The 26,593-nt window shown below is 48.3% G+C and overlaps 1 protein-coding gene and 1 non-coding gene across 2 annotated transcripts; one reads left to right on the top strand and one right to left on the bottom strand.

Moving 5' to 3' along the window:
* The first annotated feature begins 3,074 nt into the window (after positions 1-3,074).
* Positions 3,075-23,756, top strand: Gfra3 (GDNF family receptor alpha 3). Its single transcript, XM_051163139.1, has 8 exons — positions 3,075-3,289; positions 10,570-10,857; positions 15,109-15,201; positions 18,003-18,315; positions 22,586-22,689; positions 22,849-22,983; positions 23,360-23,448; positions 23,667-23,756. The coding sequence occupies exons 1-8, from the start codon at positions 3,214-3,216 to the stop codon at positions 23,754-23,756; spliced, it is 1,188 nt and encodes a 395-aa protein (XP_051019096.1). The 5' UTR covers positions 3,075-3,213.
* Positions 23,757-25,824: 2,068 nt separating this feature from the next.
* On the bottom strand, positions 25,825-25,931 carry LOC127204855 (U6 spliceosomal RNA). The gene has a single exon (XR_007832543.1). It is a non-coding gene; the product is annotated as a U6 spliceosomal RNA (small nuclear RNA).
* Positions 25,932-26,593: the final 662 nt, after the last annotated feature.

Genomic DNA, 26,593 nt, shown 5'->3' with positions numbered 1-26,593 from the left:
ATATGAAGATGAAGGCTAGCCTGGGCTACTTGAGACTCCATCCCAAAACCAAACCAAACCACATCTAGCAAAAGGAAGAAATGCTGCCGCCCCTCTCTCCCCCTCAGCAGGCCAGGTGGTGGGAGCTAGCACAGTTCATAGAATAACTAACTCCTGTACTCCACTCGAGATGGTACAATTGGTCCAGTGCTTGCTCTGCTGAGGGCATTTGCTGCACTCTACGCCCAATATGTACATACTTAACTCTCATAAACATCACATATTATGTTGGCCTTAATTTTACAGCTGAAGAACTGGAGCACAGAATATTGACTTGTTATTGTCACCCTGCAAGTGCTGAAGAGAGTATTGAACTAAGGCAATCTATAAGGTGTGCTCTTAACTATTCACTGTACTGTCATTCCCACTTAGAAATTAAAGCTCAATAAGGGTGGAAGATGACAGAAGACACAATCCATTAGCCTAATCAGAAGAGGAGAAAAGTCAACATTGCAAATGAAAGTGCAGTAAGGCACAGGGACTTTGGACCAGCCTTAGATTGTAAGGCCTCCTGAGGCTGGATTTCTGTCTTAATCACTTTGTACTAGCCAAAGCTGGGTATGGAGTCAGTCTTAAACGACACTGAATGGTGCATGAATAGCATCATCTTTGTAGAAATGATTGGCTCATTTGTCACCACCTACAAGTTTCCCAAGGGCTATGCCACATATTTAGCAGGTGTTGGCAGTCTGAGGACGTGGTTGGTGAGAGGAGACTGTGCCAGAGGGCTGTCAATATTGGCCTTGGAGTCCTATTTGGAGAGGCTTCCTCAACTCTCTATCCTTGGCTACCAATCCTCATTAAAGCCCAGTGATGGTAAGCTCAGACAGAAATAATGCCCCAGGCACCTCCTTTGTCACCATAAACCGCCTCTTTCAGATGGAGGTTGGCAGCTCTAGTCAATCTGCTTGACTTTGCTCCTGCATTTTTTTTTTTTAAAGATGATCTCTCGATATGTAGACAAGGCTGGCACTAAATTCATAGACGTCCAATACCTGTCTCTGCCTGCTGAATGCTTGGATTAAATGTGTGTGCCACCATGCCAGACAGTCCTCAAATGTTTGCTTCATTCGATGGGAACAGTATTGGAAAGATACCTTTGGTACTTTTCTGCAATGAACTGGATATAGCTTGGTTGCTGGGCAACCCTTTGACTCTGCCACATCTTTGTGAGTTCCTGGAACTTGGTTCCTTCCTAGCATCCAAACTACCTGAAAATTGGTTCCTTTCCCTTTGTAAATTCTTTTCGAAACTCCTTCAAGGATGAAAAGGAAAGGTGAGGCCTTCAGCTTCCCAGCTGCAGGTTTCCTGATGTCATTGGAGGGGAGGCTTGGGTACTTAGAGATGGGGGTGGAGTTGGGAGCAAACAGGCCAGATGTTCACTTTCACAGCTCGCCTGTAAAACTGGCCGGGCAGATATAGATTAAAACACAGCACAAACTCCATTTAAAGTGCATTACAGATCAGGAGCCGGCTCCCCCCTGGGCAGGAGAAGGGAGGGAAGGGCACAGAGGCCACAGCAATCCTTCTTATCTGGGGCCACACGTCTCTCTTCCAGCCTTGTGAAGGGTGATTTACACCCCTGGCTGGAATGACTCTCTTTCTAGGCTGATTACATCTGCAAATGCCCCCCAGAGGCCACAGCAGGATGGCCATATTCAGCCGAAGCAGCCAATAAATCTCAGCGTTATATTATACCCTCCCTCTTGGCCCTCTGCCAGTCGGGCTGTGGGAGGTGTGGGGGGGAGGGGGTGGTGGCTCAAGTTGGAGGGATAGGAGATGAACTCTCCTCTTGCGTCACCCTTTACTCTTGTTTTTCTGCTTAGTTCTGATTTTTCCAAACTCCCGCTTTTTACTCTGGAAACGGCTGGGCATCAGGTGCAGGCCATACAAGCCTCCTTGTCCTCACAGGCGACAAGCTGTATTCTGGACAAAGCCATTTCTGGCTAGTTTAATCCTGGTACTGTAGCTTGCTCTGACAATGGGCTCCTAGCTGGTGTCCAGTGATTTGTTGAACGGGAGGCGGTGGAGGGAGGAGAGGCAGTTGGGGGGGGGAGCAAAAGGGGAGTCAGGGGGAAGGGGGTATGATGGAGGGCAAGGTCTCAAGCCCAGACTTGTTTAGCTTTGAACCTCTGGTACTCCTGCCTCCTTCTTTGAGTACTATGCTGGGGACTGAACCCACAGCCTCACGCTACCGCTACCGACTGTACTACATCTTAGTTTTGGTCAGTGTTTGCTCTGTTTAGCGGGGACTAGGGGAGGTGGGCAGTAGAGTGGGAGGACCAACCTTCTGACTGCTCTCATAGGTCGGAGGGGCTTCATTCTAGAGCCGTGTGACTTAGCAGAGCTCGTGAGACCGCCTTGGCTATGCTCCCCCTCAGTCATTTCACCAGGGTGGGGACCACTTTTCAGAATCTTGATTTTAATAGTCATAAAATCTTACCCTTGGGAATACTTACTTAAGAGCAAATGGGATAATGGATGTGCAAATTCACACGAGCGCTACACACACACACACACACACACACACACACACACACACACACACACAATCAAAACACCTTTGAACCGCAACGTTCAAGGTTTCTTGGTTTGGTTTGGCTTTGTTTTTGAGACAGGGTGTCACTGTGTGGCCCAAGCGGGTCTAGAACTCACTATGCGGGTCAGGCTTCAGTCAACTCATGGCCAGCCTCCAGCTTCCACCTCCTAAATGCTGGGATTTCAGGAGTGAGCCAGCACACCTGGTGGATTCAAACAAGATCTCATTTGTGGCGGTTATTATTCCTGGATGGGCACAGGGTTCGGAAAGAGGTGCTTTGTTTCTGACAAACACTTAACAGCAGCAATCTTGCCCGGGAAATTGGTGGGCAGATTCTAGCGGTGCGCAGATTCTAGCGGTGCAGGCTGTTGACCCCAAGCCGCACTAAGGTCTCGTCCCATTCTGGATCCGGGAAAATAGCCGCCGGATGCTGCCGGGCGCTTCAGAGTTGGAGGGCGGTGCCCGCGACCCTAGCGGGAGAGTGGCGGCGCCGCGAGGAGGGGCGGGAGGCGGCAGTGGGAGGTGCAGGCGAGGCAGCCCAGCTCTCCCGAGCCCCGCGCACCAAAGAAGGGGATCGCGGCTTCTTGCGCCTGCTGAGTGCCCGGGGAGCGGATACCCGTGGTCCACACCCTGCCATGGGGCGCTCCCGGAGCCCACACCCGCCGCTGGTCCTGCTACTGGTGCTGTTACTGTGGCTGCCCTTTGGAACAGGTAAGTGTCGCCCGCGCTTTCGCTCAGCCAGAACCCTGGGAGTGTAGGGCAGGTGGAGGTGAGAGTGTTGGTGGGGCGCAGGCTGCTGCCGCCAAGAGTGAGTGCAGCTAGAAGGTTGCGCTCTTCTGTCCAGTCTGGGGAGGTGGAGGTGGAAGCCCAGAGTTTCAGAAGCGGCTGGTTTCCAAGGTAATACAAGAGTATGGACTCCTGTAGATTGAGTTTAGCAAATCTTGGCCACCCAAGCATCTCTTTCCCCCTGGTTCTGCTTCTTCCCTCTTTTGAGGTGTATTCGAAGTAGTCATAGGACCACCCACAGCCGGGCACTACCAGGCTAGCATCCCCAGGAGGTGAGAATCTGATCACCGGCTGCCCCTGGCTCTAAGTGGCCTTCAACTCGTTGATACCGCTTAAAGGAAGCAGAAACTAGGTGCAGGTGAAGACGGAAATTGCATAGACTGGCCACAGAATAGGCTTGTAAACTGCCTAGAATTTGCTAACCTCATAACCTAGTTGTATTGTTGGGAATTTTACCACCAACCTGCTCTCTTCTTACACTGGGATATGCTTTTTAATGAATTAACTTTGGAGACAGAGACTTATGTAGTGGTCCTGTCCCAGAACTGGCTAGGAAGAAGATGACTCTGAATGCCTAAGGTTCCTGCTTCAACATCCCAAGTGCTGGGGTTACAGATGTGTGCCAGCACAGCCTTCTGTTCTGGGGGTGGAACCAAAGGCTTTGAGTATGCCAGTGGAGCTCACAATTGAACTACAATCCTCTAATCTCACTGGATACAGAGAGTCGGTTTTGTTGTTTACTTGTGGGTTGTTTGTTTGCATTTTTTCTTAGGCAGGGTCTCACTATGTTGCCTTACCTGGAATTCTCTATATAAATCAGGCTGGCCTCAAACTCACAGAAACCCACCTGCCTCTGCCTCCCAAGTCCTGGGATTGAACTCTTCTTTCTTTCTTCCTTCTCCCCCTCCCATTTTCTGAGTTTCACTTGTTTGATACACTTTTTTTTTTTTTTTTTTTTTGAGACAGGGTTTCTCTGTTTAGCCTTGGCTGTCCAGGACTTGCTTTGTAGGACCAGGCTGGCCTCAAACTCACAGCGACCCACCTGCCTCTGCCTCCCTACATGCCTGGCTCTTGATACACTTTTTAAAATTGGAAATAGATTCTTACCTCACAAATACATTCTTGCCACAATTTCCCCTCCTTCCACTCCCCTCAGCTCCCCTCTCCCTCCCCTCAGCTCCCCTCTCCCTCCCCTCTGCCCTGAATCCACTCCTCCTCCATTTCCCTTCAGAAAAGAACAAGCCTCCAAGAGATGGCAACCAAACATGACAGAATACAGCAAGACAAGGCAAGAGCCCTCATGTAGGCTGGACGAGGCAATCCAATAGGAGGAAGAGTCCCAAGAGAAGGCAAGAGTCAGAGATACACCTGCTCCCACTGTGAGGAGTCCCACAGAGTCAGTGCAGGGAACTCCCTGTCAGGCCCTATGGCTTTCCTCCAGCAAGGTGCCCAGAACAATTCCTTCCCCCAAAGATAAGTGAGCCACAGTTAGAGTTTCGCGGAACTATGTAGTCCAGGGCCTGATGTAGAACCATGTCCCCAAGGAAGAGAGCCTAAGGGCCGCAATCCCTGGAAATAATGATCGATGCCTTAGGAATGAGGAAAGGCACACAGAGTCTCACTGTGGGTCTCCTGCCAGAGTGTAAGCAAGAAAGCAAAGCAACAACAACCTAGCTTGTGGGGAGGGAATCCTAGGCAGAGACCACACACAACAGAGGTGGTGTAACGGAGATACAGTCATGAGCAGGCCATGGAGCTGTAACCCTAGAATTTTTCAGGCTAGCCTGGGCTATATAAACAGCAACACCCTGTCCAAAAAAAAAGATGCAAGGATAGGACAGGAAGGGGAGCAGCATGTGTCTGGGGAGATGGCTCCAACAGGTGGAGTGCTTGCTGTGTAAGCACAGAGCTCCAAGTTCCAGATCGCCAGCACCCACACACAGGCTTGGAACAGCAGCTTGCATCTGTAACACCAGCAATAGAAGTGAGAGCTAGAGGGTCAACAGCCAGACTAGCCAATGGTGAACTCCAGGTTCGATGAGAAAACCTGTCTCAAAAAAAATAAAAGGGGAGGAGCTGGAGAGATGGCTCAGTGGATAAGAGCACTGTCTGCTCTTCCAAAGGAGCCGGGTTCAATTCCCAGCAACCACATGGCAGCTCACAACTATCTGTAACTCCAGTTCCAAGGATTCTGACACCTTCATACCAATGCACATAGAGTAAAATTTTAAAAAATAAAATAAAAGCGGGGAGCCATAAAGGAGGACACCTAATGTTAATCAGTGGGCTCCACAGGCACATAACACCCATCCATGTGCACCCAGACACACATGCATACCTGCACATACAACAAACACACAAGAAATAGATGAGAATGGAAAAAAGGGAAGGACTAGTCTGGACAGCCCGCCTCTACCAGTAAATCTAGGCAGTAAGAACTCATCAATCTGGCTTGGCTGGCCACCAGGAAACTCCACTAGTCCCAGCATATGGTTGCATGTTAGGACCAGAGATGAGCATTAAACACTTTCCTCATTAAATGGTGCAGGAGAAAGACTGAGAGGTTCACTCTGTAGTAACACTTGTAATCATTTCTTGTAATCAAGCAGCCTTCCCAGGGCCTGGGGATGCAGCTTAGGTGTGTGTACTGCTTTGCAGGTTTGCTTCGTTCATGAGACCCTAGGGTTTGATCCCCAGTGCTACACCACACACACACACACACACACACACACACACACACACACTCACATACACATACTTTCACAAAAACACACACACTCACATACACATATACACTGTCACAAACATACACCACACACACATATACACTCACCCAAACACACCACACATTCACACACACTCACAAAAACACACCACACACACACCCCCACACACACCACACACACCCACCCCACTACCGTCCAGTAGCTACCAAGTGCTGCTTAAGAGTAAAGACCAACAGGGAGTTTTTTGTTTTGGTTTTTGGTTTTTCCAGACAGGGTTTCTCTGTGTAGCCTTGGCTGTCCTGGACTCGCTGTGTAGACCAGGTGGCCTCAAACTCACAGATCTACCTGCCTCTGCCTCCCAAGTGCTGGGATTAAAGGCACCCATCGCCATGCTTGGCTTATATGGCTTTTAAATAGTCACTAATTAGGTCTCTAAGAGACTTTCTTTTTTAGGTCAGAGTAGCTGAATAGTAAGGGAAAGTTGTGTGGTGGCATGTGACCATGGCACATGGCAGTCTGACTTGGCAGCTCTTCAGGAAGCTCTACTACTCCTGACATGTGGCTGCATGTTAGGGTCAGAGGGAAACACTGAACGCCTTCTTCATCGACAAGGTCGGCCTGATTCGTGTAGTGAGTTCTAGAGCAGCTGGACTATGTAACAAGTTCTAGCTAGTCACACACTCACTCACACACCCCTACACAAACACACACACACACACACACACACACACACACACACACACACACAACAAAAGAGAGGAAGGAAGGAAGAAAAAGTTAAAAAGGAAAGAAAATATGGATCTGTGGTAGCACTTGCCTGGCATAGGTGAGACCCTGGGTTCAATCTCCAGTCCCCAGGGCAGAACTTCAGATAAGAAAGAAAGAAAAAGGAGCTGGGTGTGGTGGCGCACACCTGTAATCCCAGCACTCAGGAGGCAGAGGCAGGCAGATCCCTGTGAGTTTGAGGCCAGCTTGGTCTACAAAGCAAGTCCAGGACAGCCAGGTCTATACAGAGAAACCCTGTCTTGAACCACGCCCCCCTCCAAAAAAAAAAAAAAGGAAGGAAGAAAGAAGAGCTGGGGATATAGCCGAGAGTTGGAGCCCTTCCCTAGTGTGAGCCCTAGATTAAGTTTCCCAGCAGCCGCCAAGAAGAAAAGAGAGCATATATGTCAATTAAAGCAAACATCTGTGCATTGTATCAATTTATGACCTTGCCCTGAATTAAACCCCTGTTTCACAATCTAGGAAGCAACATCTCCTTTTTTTCCTCTTGAAGTTTGGAGTGTTTCCCAAGTTCTCTGTGACCTGAGAGGCCAGGGAAGCCAGGAAGGCTCAGGCAGAGGCCTGAGGGAGCTTTTTTCCTTTGGAATGGGTTAGGACCTAGTGGTTTGGTTATGTGTTTGTTTACTTTAGTGACTGCAATGAGACTGAAACCTATGATATTTCTTTCAATGTGCCACTAACCCATATTTATTCATAGTAAGTGTCTCTTTAAATTTTTTAGTGTTCTCAACTTGCTTAAATCCATGACCCCCTTTTTGGTAAAGTTTTTTTTTTCTTACTTTCTTTTTCCTCCCCCTCTTCTTTCTGCACGCACTTTCCTCTCTCCCCCCTTCCCCTTCCCCTGCATGGTGGTGGAGAACCACTTGCAACAGACCTACATTTATTTATATATAAAACTCAGACCGGCCACTAACTCATTCCATCATTTCAATCATTTCTACAAAAGTGAACAAAGAGGCAAATGGTCCTCGCCGGCAAAGCCCAACCAAAGGACCTAGGTGGTCAGTGGCCTTGGCTCCTAGGCCCACAAGGAGGCGGGAAAGTCCAGGACCCCAAGGGCAAAGTGCTGGTGAAGTGGCTGAGGGGCCTGGCATGTTGGGAAACTGTCACCAGAGGAGACAGAAACCTAAAGCTCGGGGGCAGAGATGGGGATTGAAGAAGGGGGCAACTCCAAGGCTTTCAGACTCATGTGAGGCACAAGGTTCTGTGGGGCCACCTGGGCTGCATGTACCTACAAGCAGTCAGGGACCATCCCTTCAGACTGACAGACAGACACACACATACACACACGCACGCACGCACGCACGCACGTATGCACAGACTCTACTCATTCACATCCAAAGCCAGAGCTGTTACACTCCTGGACCTACACCCTAGAGCCCTTGAATGTCCATGGGCTGTGAAGGGGCAGGTTCTTGACCTCGCTACTGATTGGTTGTCTTGAAGGTGTCTATCCAGTCTCTGTACGCACCCACTGGTCCTGACATATGTGATGGGTGCCTGGGATTCCACTATGCACACGGCATGGGAGACAGCTCTAGTGTTGTGAGCACGCACAGTGCATTTTCACATCACAAGACTTTTTGAGCTTGCAGAAGTGGTGAATGAACTGGGTCTCCAGGATGCCTGTCATCTTCCTCTTGGGGGACGGCTTCCATTTGGACTTCCTTTGTCCCCTGGCTGCAGGGAGATAAAACCTGTATGAGCCCTGCCTCACATCCAAGGCCACTTTACCTGGGCCTGCCTTCTTGCCTGTCATCCTTCCTTTTTCTCTTTGAGACAAGATCTCCCTATGTAGTCCTGGCTGTTCTGGAACCCACCATGTGTGTGTAAGGGCAAGTGCCAGTGCAGGCCAGAAAGAGAATTGAATACTGAAGTTGTGAGCGGTTATGAGCTGTCTGGTGTTGGGGACCGAATTCAGGTCCAATGGAAGAACATTATTCTCTCTTAAAAGCTGAGCCATTGCTACGGTGTCTGAGTCTGAGGAAGAAGGGAGGGCGGAGGATTCAAAGCTAGCTTGAGCTCCTTTAAAAATCTGTTTAAGCGGGGCGTTGGTGGTGTACACCTTTAATCCCAGCACTCGGGAGGCAGAGGCTGGTGGATCGCTGTGAGTTCGAGGCCAGCCTGGTCTACAAAGTGAGTCTGGGACAGCCAGGGCTAACACAGAGAAACCCTGTCTCGAAAAACAAAAAACAAAACAAAACAAAAGTGTTTAAAAGAGGGGGGAAACAACAACAACAACAACAACAAAAAAAAAAAAAAAGAAAGAAAAAAGAAAAAAGAAAAAGAAAAAAAGAAGAAGAAGAAAAGCCAGAGCGATGCCTCGGCAAGGAAGAATGGTTTCTTGGTACTCATAGTTAAAAAAAAAAAAAGTCAGTCATGGTTGTGTGTTCCTACAACCCTGACACTGTAGGACAAAGACAGGCAGATTCTGAGAGCTTGCTCGCCAGCCAGCAAGCCTAGGCTCCTGGCCTAGTAAGAGATCCTATGGCAAGGCCACCAGGCAATGAACAATAGAGAAAGACACCCTATGTGTCCTTCTGTGGCTTCTGCACATATGTGCATAGGCACATGTACTATACATTTGTGTGTAAATACCACACAGGCAATACAGTGCACAAATAAATACATAAATAAACACATACATATACAAATACATACATGCCAAGATGCAAAAACGCACATATTAAATGACTGAAATTAAAACTGATCTCTTAGGTTAGCAATAAGATGCTGGTTTTCGAAGCCGAGCTTGGTGGTGTACGCCTTTAATCCCAGCACTCAGGAGGTAGAGGCAGGTGTATCTTTGAGTTTCAGACCAGTCTGGTCTATGGATCAAGTTCCAGGACAGTCAGGGCTACACAGAGAAGCAGTGTCTTGAAAAACCAACAAACCAACAAATAACACCCCCCACGCCCCCAACAAGAAGATACTGGTGCCTAGAAGAGGGCATCTGAGCCATTGGTCAAGTTCCATCTCTTGACTTTGATGCTGGTTAACATAGATGTATTCAGTTTGTAAAATTCATTTAGCTATACATCTTTTAATTCATGGATTTTTTTCCTGTATCTTATTCTTTGGTTTGTTATTGAGGACATATAAGTGGCTAACAAGCACATACAAATGCGCTCAGCAACTTTAGTCATTAGAGAAATGCCAGTGAAAGCCACAACATGATAATACGTCACACCCACGAGGATGGCCATCCTAGAAATGAAAATGAAAAATAACAAGACCCATTAAGTCTGAGGATGAGCTAGAATCTTTTCAGGTTGGTTGTGGGAACCTAAAAAATGTAGCTTCTATAGAAAACAAGTTGAGCATAGCGGGGCTGGCCCTGGCCTGGTGGTTAAGGACACTCCGCTGCTCTGCAGAGGACCCAGTTTTGGTGCTCAGTACCCAAGTAGAGGCTCACAACTGTGTCAAACTCTACTTGAAACTCTCCTGAAACTGCAGTTATGGAGTGCTGTGAACCATCCTCTAGGTTCTGGGAGTCGGATGTGGGTCCTCTGGAAGAGCAGCTGGTGCTCTTAGCTGCTGATCTCCTCAGCCCCCTCCACGCTTATTCCTAAAGGGCCTTTGTGACAGAGAACCTCAGGCTTTCTTGTGAGTTCATCGGGAGTCCCCCTACCCGACTTCATGACTTAGTATTCCCAGGCAGATTTTTGTGGCCTCACTTGATTTCTGTCTTTGCAGGAGACTCCCTTCCTACAGAGAACAAGTTTGTGAACAGCTGTATCCAGGCCAGGAGGAAATGCCAGGCTAATCCTGCTTGCAAGGCTGCCTACCACCACCTGGGGTCCTGCACCTCTAGTTTAAGCACCCCATTGCCATTAGAGGAGTCTGCCATGTCTCCAGACTGCCTAGAGGCAGCGCAGCAGCTCAGGAATAGCTCGCTGATAGGCTGCACATGCCATCGGCGCATGAAGCACCAAGCTGCCTGTCTGAACATTTACTGGACCGTTCACCCTGCCCGAAGCTTTGGTAAGGCTGCTGTCCTCGAGCGGACTAAGTTATGAAGGTGGATTTTGGGAAATCATTTCTCAGTGGTGTAGGACAGGCCACATAGTTAATTTTTGGTTTGGTTTTTTTGAGACAGGGTTTCTCTGTGTAGCCCTGCCTGTCCTGGATTGGCTTTGTAGAGCGGGCTGTCCTTGAACTCATGGAGATCCACCTGCCTCTGTCTCCTGAGTGCTGGGATTACTGGTGTGTGCCACCACACCAGGCTGGGGAGGTAGCTCAGCCAACTCATGACTGTCCGTAACTCCAGAGGATCTGGCACTTGGACACTTTTTTCTGTTTTAGCCCAAAGGTTAAGCTCAGACAGGCCTCCGCTGTGCGGTCCTCCTGCCTTTAACCTTCCAGTGTAGAGAACACAGGCACATGGCCTGGCTCCTGGAATTCTCTCTTCTGGGTCTGGATCTGATTCCTCTTGATCTAGGAACCCGAAAGCTGAAGAGACAAGTGATCTGCCTTCCATACATACTCAGTGTGGAGTAAGGAACAGAGGAGACACAAATAAGGCTCACAGAAAGGCCATGTATGGGAGGCATGCGGCAGGTAATGGAAGGCCTCTTCCCGAGGAAGAGGAGTGCTCCCTTTGCTTTAGGGGAGGACTTGGCCTGACCGTTGTTCTCCAGGGCTCTTGGCCCAGCCCTCTGCCACGTTCTTGCTTTTCTGGTATTCTCTTTGGCCATGGTTAAAATGGGTATTAGTGATGGAAGCCTCCTTGGGGACTGAGCAATATTCTTAGCCTGCTTCCTGCCCGGAGGATGCTGGGTAACCCTTGGATGTACAGCACTTAATTGCTTTTTATAGCTTTGATTTCTCGTGCATCCAGTAGCCTTTCCCACAATAAGACATGTGCCTCTTTCTAGACCTAATTAAAAGTTCCTTACCATAGACGGATGGTGGTGGTGCACACCTTTAATCCCAGCACTTAGGAGGCAGAGGCAGGCAGATCTCTGAGTTTGCGGCCAGACTGGTCTACTAAGTGAGTCCAGGACAACCAAGACTACACAGAGAAATCCTATCTCAACAAAAACCAAACAAAAACAAAAAGTCTCTTCTCTTTGTCAAGTCTCCATGGGAGAGTCACTGCTTTAGTATTTTTATTTTGTTCTCCTGAGTGTATTTGTCCAACTGGAAGGATTTACTGCTTACCCCATGATCAACTGAGAGACCCCAGTGAGCAGCAGGATGCATGTGGGCTTATTTTTCCTCCCAGCTGAGTTACAGCTTATAACTCAGAGCCTTTCCTGCCTTATCTTCTGTGCTTGAGTATTGACAGAAGCTTGCACCTCTTAATCCTCTAAGTCTTAAATTTCCTGGATTCTGGTTTCAACATGACTAGCTTTTGGGGTGTGTGTGTGTGTGTGTGTGTGTGTGTGTGTGTGTGTGTGTGTGTGTATGTGTGTATATGATGTCTATGTGTATATGATGTGAATGTGTGTATGTTTGGAAGCCATCAGTTGTGTGTGTGTGTGTGTGTGTGTGTGTGTGTGTGTGTGTGTGTGTGCATATATGCATGCATGTGTATATATTATGATGTGTGTGTGTCTGTGTATATGTTGTGACTGTGTAGGTGTTTGGAGGTCAGTAGGTGTGTGTGTGTGTGTGCATGTGTTGTGTGTATGTGTAGGAGTGTGCATGTGAATGAGTGTGTGTGTTTGGAGGCCAGCTCGGGAGGAATCCACCTGTCCTTGTACCCCAGAACTGTCAAGGTCTCTATGCTCAGATTTTTTAATGTGGTGCTGGTAATCCAAGCTCAGATTTGCATACTTGCACAGCCAGCACTTTAATTGACCACTGCTCAATAATTATTGTTGTTGATGATGATGAGGTTACACTATGCCACCCAGGTTGGTCTAGAACTCCTGCACTTAAGCAAGCCTCCTGCTTTAGCCTCCCAAGTGACTAGTTCCCTCACTTTAGGCCAAACTGGACAGTTCTCTTCTCAGCTGCTGTTTGTCTTACAGCCCCTTGCCAATCGTAGCCAATCATAGCCAACCACAGCCAACCACAGCCAATCACAGCCAATCACAGCCAACCACAGCCAATCACAGCCAATCACAGCCAACCACAGCCAACCACAGCCAATCACAGCCAACCATAGCCAACCACAGCCAATCACAGTCAGTACACAGCAATAAGCTTCTTCATCTCAGGTCTTGAATGTCCAAGTTCAGTCATCGCCCGCCTTGTGCCCCGTCTTCCCAGTTATGGCAGGTAATGATTTTAGGAAGAGCATTGCCACTGTCTGGGGACATCAGTCTTCCAGCCCTACATAACAGCCTCCTTACCTCCCATGGCCCCGGTCACAGAGCAAAGCCACCCATTTGGAAGTTGTTATTACTATAGAAATCTATTTCTAGAATCTAAGTTTTCATTTTCTCCTCTGTGTTTAATTTTTCCCCCTCTTCTGGTAGAAGGAATCTAACCCAGGCTTGCCCTTGCTGTGCAGACTCTCTGTCATTGACCTCCGCCCCTGGCCCTCACCACAACATCCTAAAGAAGAATTCTCACGTTAAGCTGCAGTCCCAACAAGCCCTCCCCAAGCCCACTGGCTTTTAAAAAGAAAACTGTATTTGTTGCTGTGGTGCCAGCTTCTAACAGTTAACTGTTTTCTCCCTTTGGTCTTCATGGAGAGTCCAGGCTGGTAGAGAGGACAGCGGAGCAGCTGGACCATGGAATGGTTCTTAAACCTTCTGCTCCAGTGTGAGTGACATAATTTCTGCCAACGCTCCGTAAGCTAATGCAGGTCACATGGCCAAACCTGACACCAGTGGGCTGAGCGTGTGTCCCTCTCACTGGTGACAAGGAAATCCCATGGCAACAGGTGGGCGGTGTGATGCTCCCAGGCCTGGGTAACTGGAAGTCACCATCTACTCCATTCTTTGTCCCCGCTTTCCACTCCTCGACCCAATCGCTTTTTCCTTTTGCTCTTCCCCAGAGACCTTGTCTGGGACTCTCTCACTTCCTCCCTCCTCTTTAGGACCTCCCAGTCCTTCCTGTTTAAAGCCCATCTCTCCAGTCCTCAAGATGCGTTTACAAAGGCCTATTGGGTGACACCCAGCAAGCTCACCTTTCCCCGCCCCCCCAATATGATTGATTCATTGATTTAGAGACTGGGTCTCATGTGCCCAGGCTGGCTTCTAGTTTGCTGTGTAGCCAAGGATGACCATGAGCTCTTGCTCTGCCTGCCTCCACTTTCTGAATGCTTGTATTACAGGCAGGAGCCACCGTGCCGTTTATTCTTAGTGCTGTAGGTGGAACCGAGGGCTTTGTTTATGCCAGGCAAGCCCCTAACAACTGAACTACATCCTTAGACCCCAACAAAATGTATGAGCTTTTACTGAGTACCCACCATGCTTATAACCTAATTACGTCCCTTCAGGAGCCCATAGTCCCATGGGGTGACTGGGAGAAAAGTGTTGGCTGTGAGGTCACTATGTCTTTTCTTCCTCTGGTTTTCCTCATTTTGGTCCAACTTAGGCCCTGACCTCACTTCCGTTTTTTGTGTTGTACTCTGCGTCTCTATAGGCAGTGGTTAAGCCTAGATCACAGTCCATTTCTGTCCCTTCCCTACTCGCAAGAGAAAGTATCTCCTTGATTGATTGTATGCCCACAGGCAATGTCTATACTTACAAACAGAAATTCTGGACTCAATGTATATTTTATAGCCCACCACATCCCCACCCCTTTTTTGAGAGAAAGAATCTTGCTATGTGGCTCTGGGTGTGGCACGGGACTTGCTGTAGACCAGGATAGCCTCTAATTCAGAGATCTGCCTACCTTGTCCCAGAGTAGAAAGGTGTGCACCGCCGTGCCTAGCCCCCAGTTCCCCTTCTTATTGAGCTAACGTGACGAAGCAGACCAGTTAATGTCTCATACACAGTTTCCTCTCACCTACTCAAAGACGTTAGGAAGGACAGAATGAAGGGTGTGTGTGTGTGTGTGTGTGTGTGTGTGTGTGTACACGAGCGCTTGGGATCCAATGTGCTTAACAAATGATAGCTCTTAATTATTCTCATGTATTTATTTATCGGGCCTAAGCTGTACCTCTATGACTGAATTATTCCCGTCTCTGCATGGCTTGCAGCTTTCTCGGTAAGAAGAGGCCCCATCTTGTTTTGCTATATGAGGCCTTGCAGCCTGACCCAGCATCTTCAGGCCTCCCTGTTCCCCTTCACAAGCCCTTGTCCTTGGCACACACATGCTCTCTGTTCTCTCCAGGTGACTACGAGTCTGATGTCTCTCCCTATGAAGACACAGTGACCACCAAACCCTGGAAGATGAATCTCAGCAAGCTGAGCATGCTTAAACCAGGTGTGGAGGACAAGCCTGGGATAGGAAAGGGAGGCTAGGCCCGGGCTCTGGGGGGAGCACAAACTGGGGGGGGGGCCATAGGGGAAGAGTTCCTAGCCTGCTGTATCTGGATGGACGTCTGAGCTGTGGTGCATGGTCTATGATCACAAGAGTCATCAGAAAGCAACAGTTACCAGGGAAACCTCCAGAGCCCATTAGGCCCCTGGTCCTCAGGAAGGGCGTGTGAGAGGGGCAGCAGCGGAGGAGGCAGAAAACACACTGAAGTGGAGTATTTACCCACATTTAAGGTGGCCAGGAAAGCAGTTTTTTCAAAAGTCCCCAAGGACAATGAAATTGCTTGTTATCAACCATTCTAATGGGGTGGGTGAGGTGTTGGGCAGAAAAGAGCAGCGAGCATCTCACTCCCCACAGGGGTCACTCAGCCCAGTGAGGACTAGGATGCACATTTTTTTCTCCAGGACAATGAGGCTGGGAACTAATTGAGAAAGAATACGCAAATGCACAGCTGGGTGTGGTAGTTCATGCCTTAATGAAAGCTCTTTAAAAGCAGAAACAGGATGGTTGGGAGTTCAAGGTCATCCTCTGCTACTGAGTGCATTCTGGGCCAGCCTGGGATACCTAAAAAAACCAAAAGCAAAAAATACACACAGGCGGTGCCTTTTAAGATGTAAGTAAGATTTATTGTATAGTTGGTCCTGTATTTTTCAAAATCAGGATTTTGCTTGTTTTCGGAACAGGGTCTTGTTATGTAGCCCAGACTGACCTGGGAGCCTTACTTTTCCTACTTCTGCCTCCAAGTGCTGGAATTATATGAGTTCACTCCTGTGCCTGGAAGAAGTACAAACATACACATATATGTATGTGTGTGTGTATATATATATATTTGTTTGTTTGTTTTTGTTTTTGTTTTTTTGTTTTTTGTTTTGTTTTTTGTTTTTTGAGACAGGGTTTCTCTGTTTAGTCTTGGCTGTCCTGGACTCCCTTTATAGACCAGGCTGGCCTCGAACTCACAGTGATCCACCTGCCTCTGCCTCCCGAATGCTGGGATTAAAGGCGTGCGCCACCATGCCCGGCTCTTGTTTTTGTTTTTTTGAGGCAAATCTCACTATGTAGCCCTAGCTGGCGTGGAACTCACTATGCAGATGAGGCTAGCCTCAAGTTCACAGATCCCTGCCGGTGTCTCCTAAGTACTGGGATTCAGACCTCTGCCACCACACCCAGATTAAGAATTAGAATTTTTTTGAGTTTTATAGTTTAGTCATTTACAGATATTAGCATTGGAATTTCGAGGAAATCCCCACAGCTTTCTACACAATAAACTCATTAGGAGGAATCAGTAAATAATCTGTCAAAATCACAGGCTGCTGGAATATTTTGTTTGTTGGAATATTCTATTAATTGAAATGTCATCAGGAGTGTGCAGCTGTAGCTCAGTAGTGTGCGCACAGCATGTATGGGGCTTAGCCCTTCAACCCCATACATTAAAAAACATCACGCTAATTTTTCCTGTGTGAATCAGTAAATGAAAGCTGGACAAGTCATGTGACACTGAGTAGACTAAAGGAAAGATGGGTGTGGCGGCTCACACCTTAGGCCTCAGCACTTGGGAGGTAGGGTAGGAGGAGGGTCAGAAGTTCAAGGTCACCCTGCTAGATGGTGAGCTCACAGGCGATCTGGGCTACGTGGGTCCCTGTCTCCACAAGTGACAGACAAGGTGGACAAATGAGATGGCTCAGAGGGTGAGGGCACTGCCAAGCCTCCCCACCTGGATCCCATATGGGGGAGGAAGAGAACCAACTTCCTCAAGTTGTCCTCCAACTCTTACACTTGCTCCATAGCATCACACACACACACACACACACACACACACACACACCATACATACACCATACACACAACACATACACCTCATACACACATCATACATGTAACACACATGTATCCAACACATATACATCACACACCATACACACAACACACACACACTCACCATACACACAACACACACACACTCACACACAACACACACACAACACACACACACTCACCATACACACAACACACACTTATATCATAACTACAACACACTGTCACATACACACTCACACACATAACACACTCTTACACACTCATGCACAACACACACACACATCGTACATACAACTCATATACAGAATTAAAAAAAAAGAAAAATGCCCCCCTCAAAACCAAACAAATAAAACTTAACAAAATACAAAAGTCCCTGGTGGCACAAGCTTTTAATCCCAGCACTCGGGAGACAGAGGCAGGCGGATCTCTGTGAATTCGAGGCCAGCCTGATCTACAAATCGAGTCCAAGACAGCCAAGGCTACACAGTGAAACCTTGTCTTGGAAAACAAACAAACAAACAAACAAACCCAAAAAACCAAAAGCCAAAACAAAACAAAAACCAAAGGCCCCAAGCAAAGCAGAGCAGAATTTGGTTGGTCTCGTTTTAGCAGCTGGGAAGTTCTCTGGAGTGCTGCAGACCTTCGGGTTTGTGACTCGCGGATCGCGGAAGCTGGTTTGTGTCCCTGCGCTGCCTGCTGCTTGTGTGCCAGATAGATGGGTTAGACGTATGTGCATGGTGCCGCATGATGGTGACAGCGATGGTGACGATCAAGATGAAGACAGGGAACCAGATAGAGTTTGTGAGGGAAGTGTTAGGAGTGGCCTAATTTCCGGGCGCCTTCCTCTCTGCCACTTCAACTACTTGTCATGAGGGGTTGCTGGATTTCCTGGTGAGACTCTGCCTGGTGACTTGGTGCTACTCTCCCCACAGACTCGGACCTGTGCCTCAAATTTGCTATGCTGTGTACTCTTAACGACAAGTGTGACCGCCTGCGCAAGGCCTACGGGGAGGCGTGCTCGGGCATCCGCTGCCAGCGCCACCTCTGCCTAGCCCAGCTGCGCGCCTTCTTTGAGAAGGCTGCAGAGTCCCATGCTCAGGGGCTGCTGCTGTGTCCCTGTGCGCCGGAAGATGCGGGCTGTGGGGAGCGCCGGCGCAACACCATCGCCCCCAGTTGCGCCCTCCCTTCTGTGGTCCCCAATTGCCTGGATCTGCGGAGCTTCTGCCGGTCGGACCCTCTATGCAGGTGCCGTGAGAGGGAGGACAGGATGGGCAGGGATGTGGCACACCTCTGTACCCTCCCGGCTGGATCGGATTTCCCACGGAAACCCTGAGCCCACAACCCCTCCCGCTTTGCCTTCTACCCTTGCGCGTGCTTGGCTGTCCACTACATTATGTGGCCTGAGATTCTCTCTCAATTTCCCAAGTGCAGGGATTACAAAGATGCCCCATCAATTCTGGCCATGGCACTTATTTTATTATTTTTTAAAACAAGGCTTCATATAGCCCTGAACCGTTTTGACCTTTTCTCTACTTTCTAAATACCTGGTCAACTTAGTGAGTTCCAGGCCAGCCAGGGCCACAAAGTGTGGCCCTGCTTTAAAACAAACAAACAAAACAACAGCCAAACCGTACATTCATTTGTTCGTTTATTCAGCGGGATGAAGGAAGTGGCATAATCCTGCAACCTCAGGCAGCACAGCGCACTGTGGAGATCAAAGGTCAACTCTTTCCTTCCTGTGGATAGAGAAGGAGCGAACCCAGGTTTTCAGGCTTTTGATGAGTAGTGACTTCAGCTCACTGATTCTGGGAACTCATTTTCTCTTTCCTTCCTTCCTTTCTTTTTCTCTCTTTTTGTTTGTTGTTTGTTGCTTTTGTTTGGGTTGTTTCTGTGAGACAGGATTTCTCTGTGCAGCCCTGGGTGTCCTGGAACTGAATATGTAGACCAGGCTGTCCTCAAACTCAGAGCTCTGTGTGCCTCTGCCTCCTGAAAGCTGGGGCAGGTGAGAGGTGACTCCAGAGAGCAGCTGTCATCCCCAGACATAGCCTGTGGCACCATAACCACCCATGTAAATCAGGGAAAAATTAATTAAAAAAGAAGGCTGGGCTTAGTGGCCCACACCTGTAATTTCAGGAGGAGCATTCAGGAGGCAGAGGCAGACAGATCTCTAAGTTTGAGGCCAGCCTGGTCTACATAGCAATTTCCAGGCCAACCAAGGCTACACAGAGTAACCTTGTCTCGGAAAAAAAAAATCAAAGCAAAACACAACAACAACAAATTTAAAAAGAAATAAAATTCCAAACCAGGATCGTGGCTCACACCTGAACTCTCAGCATTTGGAAGCCAAGGGAGAAAGATCAGGAATTTTAAAAATCCTCATAAACACCCTGAATTCAAGAGGGCTAAAGACTCTGTCTCAGGAAAACCCCCAAATTAGAAAGAAATCTAAGCCAAGCTCTTAACAAACCCTGGGAATCACTGAGCATTTTCTTTCCCCCACGAGGTTCAGCACTCAGAGCAGCTTAACTCTGACATGAGTCCCACGACCGGGTATCACTGTCCTAGTTTTTGCAGAAAACTGAAAGAAACCTTACAAGCCAGAGGCAGGAGGAAATTTAAGACCATCTTGAAAAACACAGCAAGACTGTATACTAATAAAAATATGTCAAAACATCACTCAATATTCTGTTACTGTTTTCTGGAGAGCATTTCCTGCCAGACATTTTCTATCTAGACAACAATAATAGGCAGACGTGTGTCTTGAGCTTTCCACCTGTGATATGTATCTCACCTCATAAGTAATTTCCTAAGGAGGCAGGGTAGGTAGGAGCACGACGTTTCAAAGTCAGACAGAGGTGACTCACGTGCTAGAGAGATGTCTCAGAGGCAAAGGGACTTGAGGCTGTTGCAGAGGACCTGAATTCACTTCCCACATAATGCCTTACAACTGTCTATAACTCCAGTTTCAGGAGATCCAACTCCATCTTCTGGTCTCCAAGGGCACCAGGCACACATGTGCTGCACATACATGCACATAGGCAAACACCTATATACATAGAATACAAATAGATGAATCTTTTTAAAAAGCTTATACTTGGAGCTCTCAACAATAATACTAACATGTCCAGCCACTTATCATGAACTTGATGCTGCACGGGAAACCTGTAGGACAGTTGCTATTACTATTTTATATCATCCTCAATTGAGCAAATCATAGAAGAAAGAAGTAAAACAAGACATTCCAGGTTCATAGGTAGAGAGTCTGGTTAATTTTTTTCTCTTCTTGGTTTTTCAAGACAGGGTTTCTTTGTAGTCCTGGCTATCCTAGACTTGCTTTGTAGACCAGTCTGGCCTCCAACTCACAGAGATGGGCCTGTCTCTGCCTCCCTAGTGTTGGGATCAAAGGCGTGCGCCACCATGCTTGGCTTTTTTTTTTTTTTTTTTTTTTTAAACTCTTTTGTTGCGGCTGATGGTGGTTTTGTTTTGTTTGGTTTTGGTTTTTTTCGAGACAGGGTTTCTCTGTGTAGCCTTGGCTGTCCTAGACTTGCTTTGTAGACCAGGCTGGCCTCGAACTCATAGAGATCTCTCTGCTTCTGCCTTCCAGAGTGCTGGGATTACAGGCACGGGCCACCATGCCTAGCTTCTTCCTTTTTCTTTTTATTGAGATAGAATCTTTCTGTGCAGGCTTGGCTGGCCGTGAACTTGCTTATGTAGCCTCAAACACAGAAAGCTGGCTGCCTCTGCCTGCGGTTAAGGTGTTCAGCATCAAGTCAGGGTCAAGCCAGATTTCTTCTTCTCCTCCTCCTCTTCCTCCTCTTCCTCCTCTTCTCCTCCTCCTTCTCCTTCTCTTTTCTTTTTTGGTTTTTCAAGACAATATTTCTCTATTTTAGCTCTGGCTGTCTTGGAACTCACTCTGTAGACCAGGCTAGCCTCAGACTCAGAAATCTGCTTGCCTCTGCCCCTTTAGTGCTGAGATGAAAGGCGTGTGCTACCATTGCCTGGCTCAAGTCAGATGCCTCCATTCTGTGCCCCATTACTGCTCTAATAGTCATTGCTGTCATCTCACACATTTTACAATGAATAAAACACTGGCTTTAAACTGGGCGTGGCAGCACACGCCTGTAATCCCAGCACTCGGGAGGCAGAGGCAGGTGGATCTCTGTGAGTTCGAGGCCAGCCTGGTCTACAAATTGAGTCCAGGACAGCCAAGGCTACACAGAGAAACTATGTCTCATAAAACAAAACAAAAAAACAACCACTGGCCTAGCTTTAAGGAATTCCTCGTTGAGTAGGAGTAATAGAGAACTAAATGAATAATTTAGCACAGGGTAAAATATACTTCAAACTGGAGAAATAAACACAGAAGGACATACTCATAATTTTAGCTCCTAGAGATAACTGACACGATATTTAAGTGGCTTTGTTTGTTTGTTTTAAAGATTTACTGTTCAGTTTTACATGTGTTTTGTCTGTCTGCATGTATGTATGTGCACCATGTACAGGCCTGGCACACTGGGAGCCAGAAAAGGGCATTGGACACTCTGAGACTGGAAGTTGTGAGCCACCATGTGGGTGCTAAGAATCCCTGACCTCTAGAAAAGCCACCAATGCTCTTAATCGCTGAGCCATCTCTCTAGCCCTGGGGATGACATTTAATTACAGTAATCCATGTAGGAGGGCCCACTGTTGTGAGTGACACGGTTCCCTAGGCTTGGGGTCGTGGACTACATAAAAAAGGAGAAAGTGGGGCCGGGCATTGGTGGTGCGCACCTTTAATCCCAGAACACAGGGAGGCAGAGGCAAGCAGATCTCTGTGAGTTTGAGGCCAGCCTGGTCTACAAAGTGAGTCTAGGACAGCCAAGGCTACACAGAGAAACCCTGTCTCAGGGAGGGGAGGTGTGGGGGGTAGGGGGCTGGGAGCCTGGGGATGGGGGGGAGGAGAAAGTGAGCTAAGTGCAAGCAAACACGCACTCTCTTATCCCTTCTCCACGTCTTACATATGACTAGCCACTCCAAGTTCCTGCTGCCGTGGGTTCCTGGTTATCTTGGACTGTAACCTGGAACTGTGACCTAAAACAAACCCTTCCTCCCCTAAACTGCTTTGTCAGGGTATTTATTTAATCGCAACAACAGCAAGAGAATCTAAGAAAACCAGCTTTCCTAATGTTAACAATCACAGTGTCTGCATTCGTCAAACCCTCGGCACGGACCAGGTCCCATGCTGAATGCTCTATGTGCATTCTCAAATCTCACTCTCACAAAAGTTGGCCTGTCGTGCTGCTGCTGTCCTTTTGTTTTACAGCCAAGGAAACTTAATAGAAACTGTTGGGGAGCGTGTAACTAGGCACTGTGGAGCCATAGCGACGGGCTGCACGGCAGCGGTGACTCAATCATGATGGGAGGAGTGCTGAAGGCCGAGGGGGAGCTGGCATGAAGAGAGGCACGCCAGCTGAAGGACCGTGAGGGTGAAGTCCACATCCTCAGTGGGGAAGCCTGGAAACTTTCTTTCTTCCAGATCACGCCTGATGGATTTCCAGACCCACTGTCACCCTATGGACATCCTCGGGACCTGTGCCACTGAACAGTCCAGATGTCTGCGGGCATACCTGGGGCTGGTTGGTGAGGCTGGGGTGTGTGGAGGGACTCAATAGGCTGGCCAGCTCTGAGGTGTGAATGCTCAGGAGACCGAACCCCCGGATGGTATAGTCCTGACGTAGGAGAAAGAAGGCAGAGGCTGAAGCTGCCTAGACCTTGACATGCCCTTTCTTCACCCAACAGGGACTGCCATGACTCCAAACTTCATTAGCAAGTTCAACACTAGTGTTGCCTTAAGCTGCACGTGCCGAGGCAGTGGCAACCTGCAGGACGAGTGTGAACAGCTGGAAAGGTCCTTCTCCCAAAACTCCTGCCTCAGTGCGTATGCTTCTCCATCACTCCATCACCCAGGCCCTCAGAGAGAGGACGAGCCAGCTGTGTGGCCACATGGGTCCTGTCCGTCTCTTTAGTCAGGATGTCTCTCTTCTGGGCCTAGCCCCCGCCATCCCTCCAGTCTGAACCTTTCTTCCTTCTGCTAGCCCCTCCCACTCTCAGAGCGACCCCCATGTTTCCTCTTCAACTTGGCTAGGCCCCCAGAACTTGAACTAGCAAGCAGACCAGGTCAACACTGCACTCCCACCTCCTACCCACCTGCCACTGTTTGCCAGGGACCCATGGCATTCCCCTTCTTGCCTAGGGAGTCTGAGGAACTTCCTGGCACCTTGCTCCAACCTCCTTTTTCTCTTCTACTTAGCGAAGGCCATTACAGCTAAGATGCATTTCCACAGACAACTCTTTTCCCAGGACCGGGCGGCCTCTACCTTTTCTGTGATGGAGCAGCAGGTAGGCCTCCCTCTGTCATCTCCCTCAAGATTTTACTGCACTAGTTGGGGAAAAATCCAAACCAAGCAGACAAAGGGACAAGATGGGAGAGTTGCCATGGATACCAGAGGTCTCTAATGCGCACTTCCCGGGAAGGGAAAATGTCATGACCGGTCCCTTAGGCTTAGATGATGAAGGGAGATGTCCTCTGAGCTGACACAGTTCCATTTCTTCCACAGAACACCGATTCTGCTCTGGGGCCACCGCCCAGGCTGCCTGTTCTTGTGTTCTTCACACTTTCCTTGATTCTGCTTCAGACCCTCTGGTAGCCGGGCTTCCCCAGGGTCCTTTGTCCTCTCCACCACACCCAGTTATGCTGCCCGTTATGAGAAAAACGACAGCTTCTAGAAGAAGATGTGGTGCCCAACGTGGCAACCCTGAACCAACCAGGCACCCCACCTGCGTATCCTGTGTGCTCCAGATGAGGTGGTCTTGGAAGCGAGGGGCTGTGACCTTCAGACCCTGAGTGACTAGTTTTCAAACCTCCCTTGCCCCTGCTTCTGCCTCAGGCTGCTTGGCTCCTCCTTAGGACTTCGCCTGCCCAGTTTAGCCATATATTCTGGGGGGGGGGAGGGGGCTAGCCCCACCCCCAGCCCTTCTTCCTGTTTCCCAGGGCCACCCATAGCCTAACAAATCAGTCATTCCCCATTGCATTCCCCGGGAAGGAAGGGCTGAGGGGGTCTGAGGCTGCTGAGAAAGACACGCCTTTTGTCAGGAAGAGGAGAACCTGCTGTCTTCACTGCTCTGCCAGGCAATCCTGAACATCTGGGCATAAAGAACTAAAGCCTTTGGGTCTTGCTTAACCCCTACTACTGTCCCCAAGTCCCCCTATCCCTCTTGTATCATGATTAAACGTTTTGACTTAAGACTTCGATCTTTCCCTATTTTCTTAAATTGTACGCCTCTACAGAATTAGTGGTATGTAATGGCCACAAGGGCACTAGCAAAGTGACAAAGAGCCACGGCAGCCCTACTGCTAGCTGCCATGTGACTCCAGGCAAGTCTCTCAGCTGCTCTTGACACAGAGCTGGAAGAAAAATAGTATCCATCCCAGCTCTGGGTGGTTCTGGGATCCCGCCCGGCACCTATGCTGCAGCCGAGGAGGCTCTTAGTCCACCCCAGCACTTATGGGACCTTTGTGTTACTGATCTGTCCAGATAATAATAGGCCCAGAAGAACACAGAGGCTGCTCCTTGCTCTCAGGGAATTCAACTCTCCTGGAATAAGGAAACATCTACCCACGCAGAGCAGTTGGAAGAACACATCCATAGAGCTGTGAGTGTTTACGCATTCACTCAGTCTCTCTTTCTTTTTTTCTTTGGTTTTTTCAAGACAGGGTTTCTCTGTGTAGCCTTGGCCATCCTGGACTCACTTTGTAGATCAGGCAGACCGCAAACTCACAGACATCCCCCTGCCTCTGCCTCCCAAAGTGCTGGGACTAAAGGGGTGCGCTACCACGCCCAACCATTTACTTTTACAAAGGGCATGGAATCAGTCCTGTCTCTAAGACACTGAGCTGGATGGAAGAGGTTCTGGTAGCAAGACTCAGATGCTGTTCTCAGACCTCTCAACACCAGAGTAGGGGCCCAGAGAAGACAGTCCAGAAAAAGCAACAGTGTGATAAACGCAGCAAAACATTATAAAACCAACCCTTGTTTATTGAGCTTATAGTGTGTGGCAAATACTATTTAATGTATACTGTTTGCAAGAACACACATTAACTCATGTAACACTTTGTTGTAGTTTAATTAAAAAAAAAAAAAGTTTCTCAAGACACAGTTTCTCTCTGTAGCCTTGGCTGTCCTGGACTCTCTTTGTGGCCTTGAACTCACTGAGATCCACCTGCCTCTGCCTCCCCGAGTGCTGGGATTACAGACATGCGCCACTTTGCCTGGCTTTAAAATTATTTTTTAGATTTTTTTTTTATGTTGATGAGTGTTTTGCTGGAACTCTGGAACAGGAGTTACAGATGGTTATATCTGCCATATAGGTGCTGGGAACCAAACCCAGGTCCTCTGCAAGAGCCACAAGTGATCTTAACTGATGAGCTAACCTCCCAGCCCCATTGTGTTGTGATTTAAATGTGCAGTGTACCCCCATAAGTCTACAGCCATACTAGCTTGTACGTATGTAATCTCTAAAATGTCCCCCCACAAACTCATATAGTTTTTGTTCTGTTTTGTTGGTTTTTTGAGACAGTATTTCTCTGCATAAGCTTGGCTGTCCTAGAACTTGATCTGTAGACCAGGCTGGCCCCAGAGATGCTTCTGCCTCTGCCTCCTGAGTGCTGGGACCAAAGGCATGGGCCACCATGCCTGGCTTTGTTCATTCGTTTGTTTAAATATGGAATGCTTCATGAATTTGTGTGTCATCCTTGTGCAGAGAGCATGCTAATCTTCTCTGTATCATTCCAATTTTAGTATAAGTGCTGCTGAAGCAGGCACTTTTGTTTGTTTTGAGACAAACTCTGGGGTGGTCTAAATGAGAATGATTCTATATTTCAATGCCCTGTAGGCTTTGAACTTTCTCAAACCTGTTTTATTTGTGATTCTTTAATGCTTATACCTCCCTTCCTACCCTAGATAGGAAAGAAAAGAGGTTAATGGGAACAGGAGAAGTAGACCTTTTTAGACTCAGTTCCTTGGAGTTATCATAGTCAGGACTTCAGCAGACCTGGTAACCAGCAAACCAGCAATTCAGGAAAGGTGACTGCAACCGTAGCAGTCAGACTCTGGAGCAGCAGCGGGAACCCAGAACCTTGAAGTGTTCTCTGGAGTGTTTCTTTCTAGGAGCGTCTCGAAGCGGAGAGATGAACAGCCACACAGTGGGAAGCAAGTCTGTTTGCAGCAGACAAACACCTCATACCCTCACATTAGTCTGTTGCACATCCCACGCTTGGGATCAAAACAAAAACCATGTTTACATCCACTACAACGCTTGGTCCCCAATTGATGGAACTGTCTGAGAAGGATTAGAAGGTGTGCCTCTGAGAGAGTGGATTTTGAACTTTCAATAGGACTACTCCACTCCCAGCTAGCGATCTTGGCTTCCTACTTGTGGATCAGATATAAGCTCTTAACTCCTGCTCCAGCACCGCCTGCCTGCT

Source organism: Acomys russatus, chromosome 20, assembly GCF_903995435.1.
Source record: "Acomys russatus chromosome 20, mAcoRus1.1, whole genome shotgun sequence".
Taxonomy (NCBI): domain Eukaryota; kingdom Metazoa; phylum Chordata; class Mammalia; order Rodentia; family Muridae; genus Acomys; species Acomys russatus.
This window is presented reverse-complemented; position numbering and strand designations above follow the sequence as displayed.

Excerpts from the sequence above, each read along its gene's own strand:
- Gfra3 (XM_051163139.1), top strand. The coding sequence starts at position 3,214 with ATGGGGCGCTCCCGGAGCCCACACCCGCCGCTGGTCCTGCTACTGGTG. Across the intron at positions 3,290-10,569 it reads GTGGCTGCCCTTTGGAACAG|GAGACTCCCTTCCTACAGAG; the intron begins GTAAGTGTCGCC and ends CTGTCTTTGCAG. Across the intron at positions 10,858-15,108 it reads TCACCCTGCCCGAAGCTTTG|GTGACTACGAGTCTGATGTC; the intron begins GTAAGGCTGCTG and ends TGTTCTCTCCAG.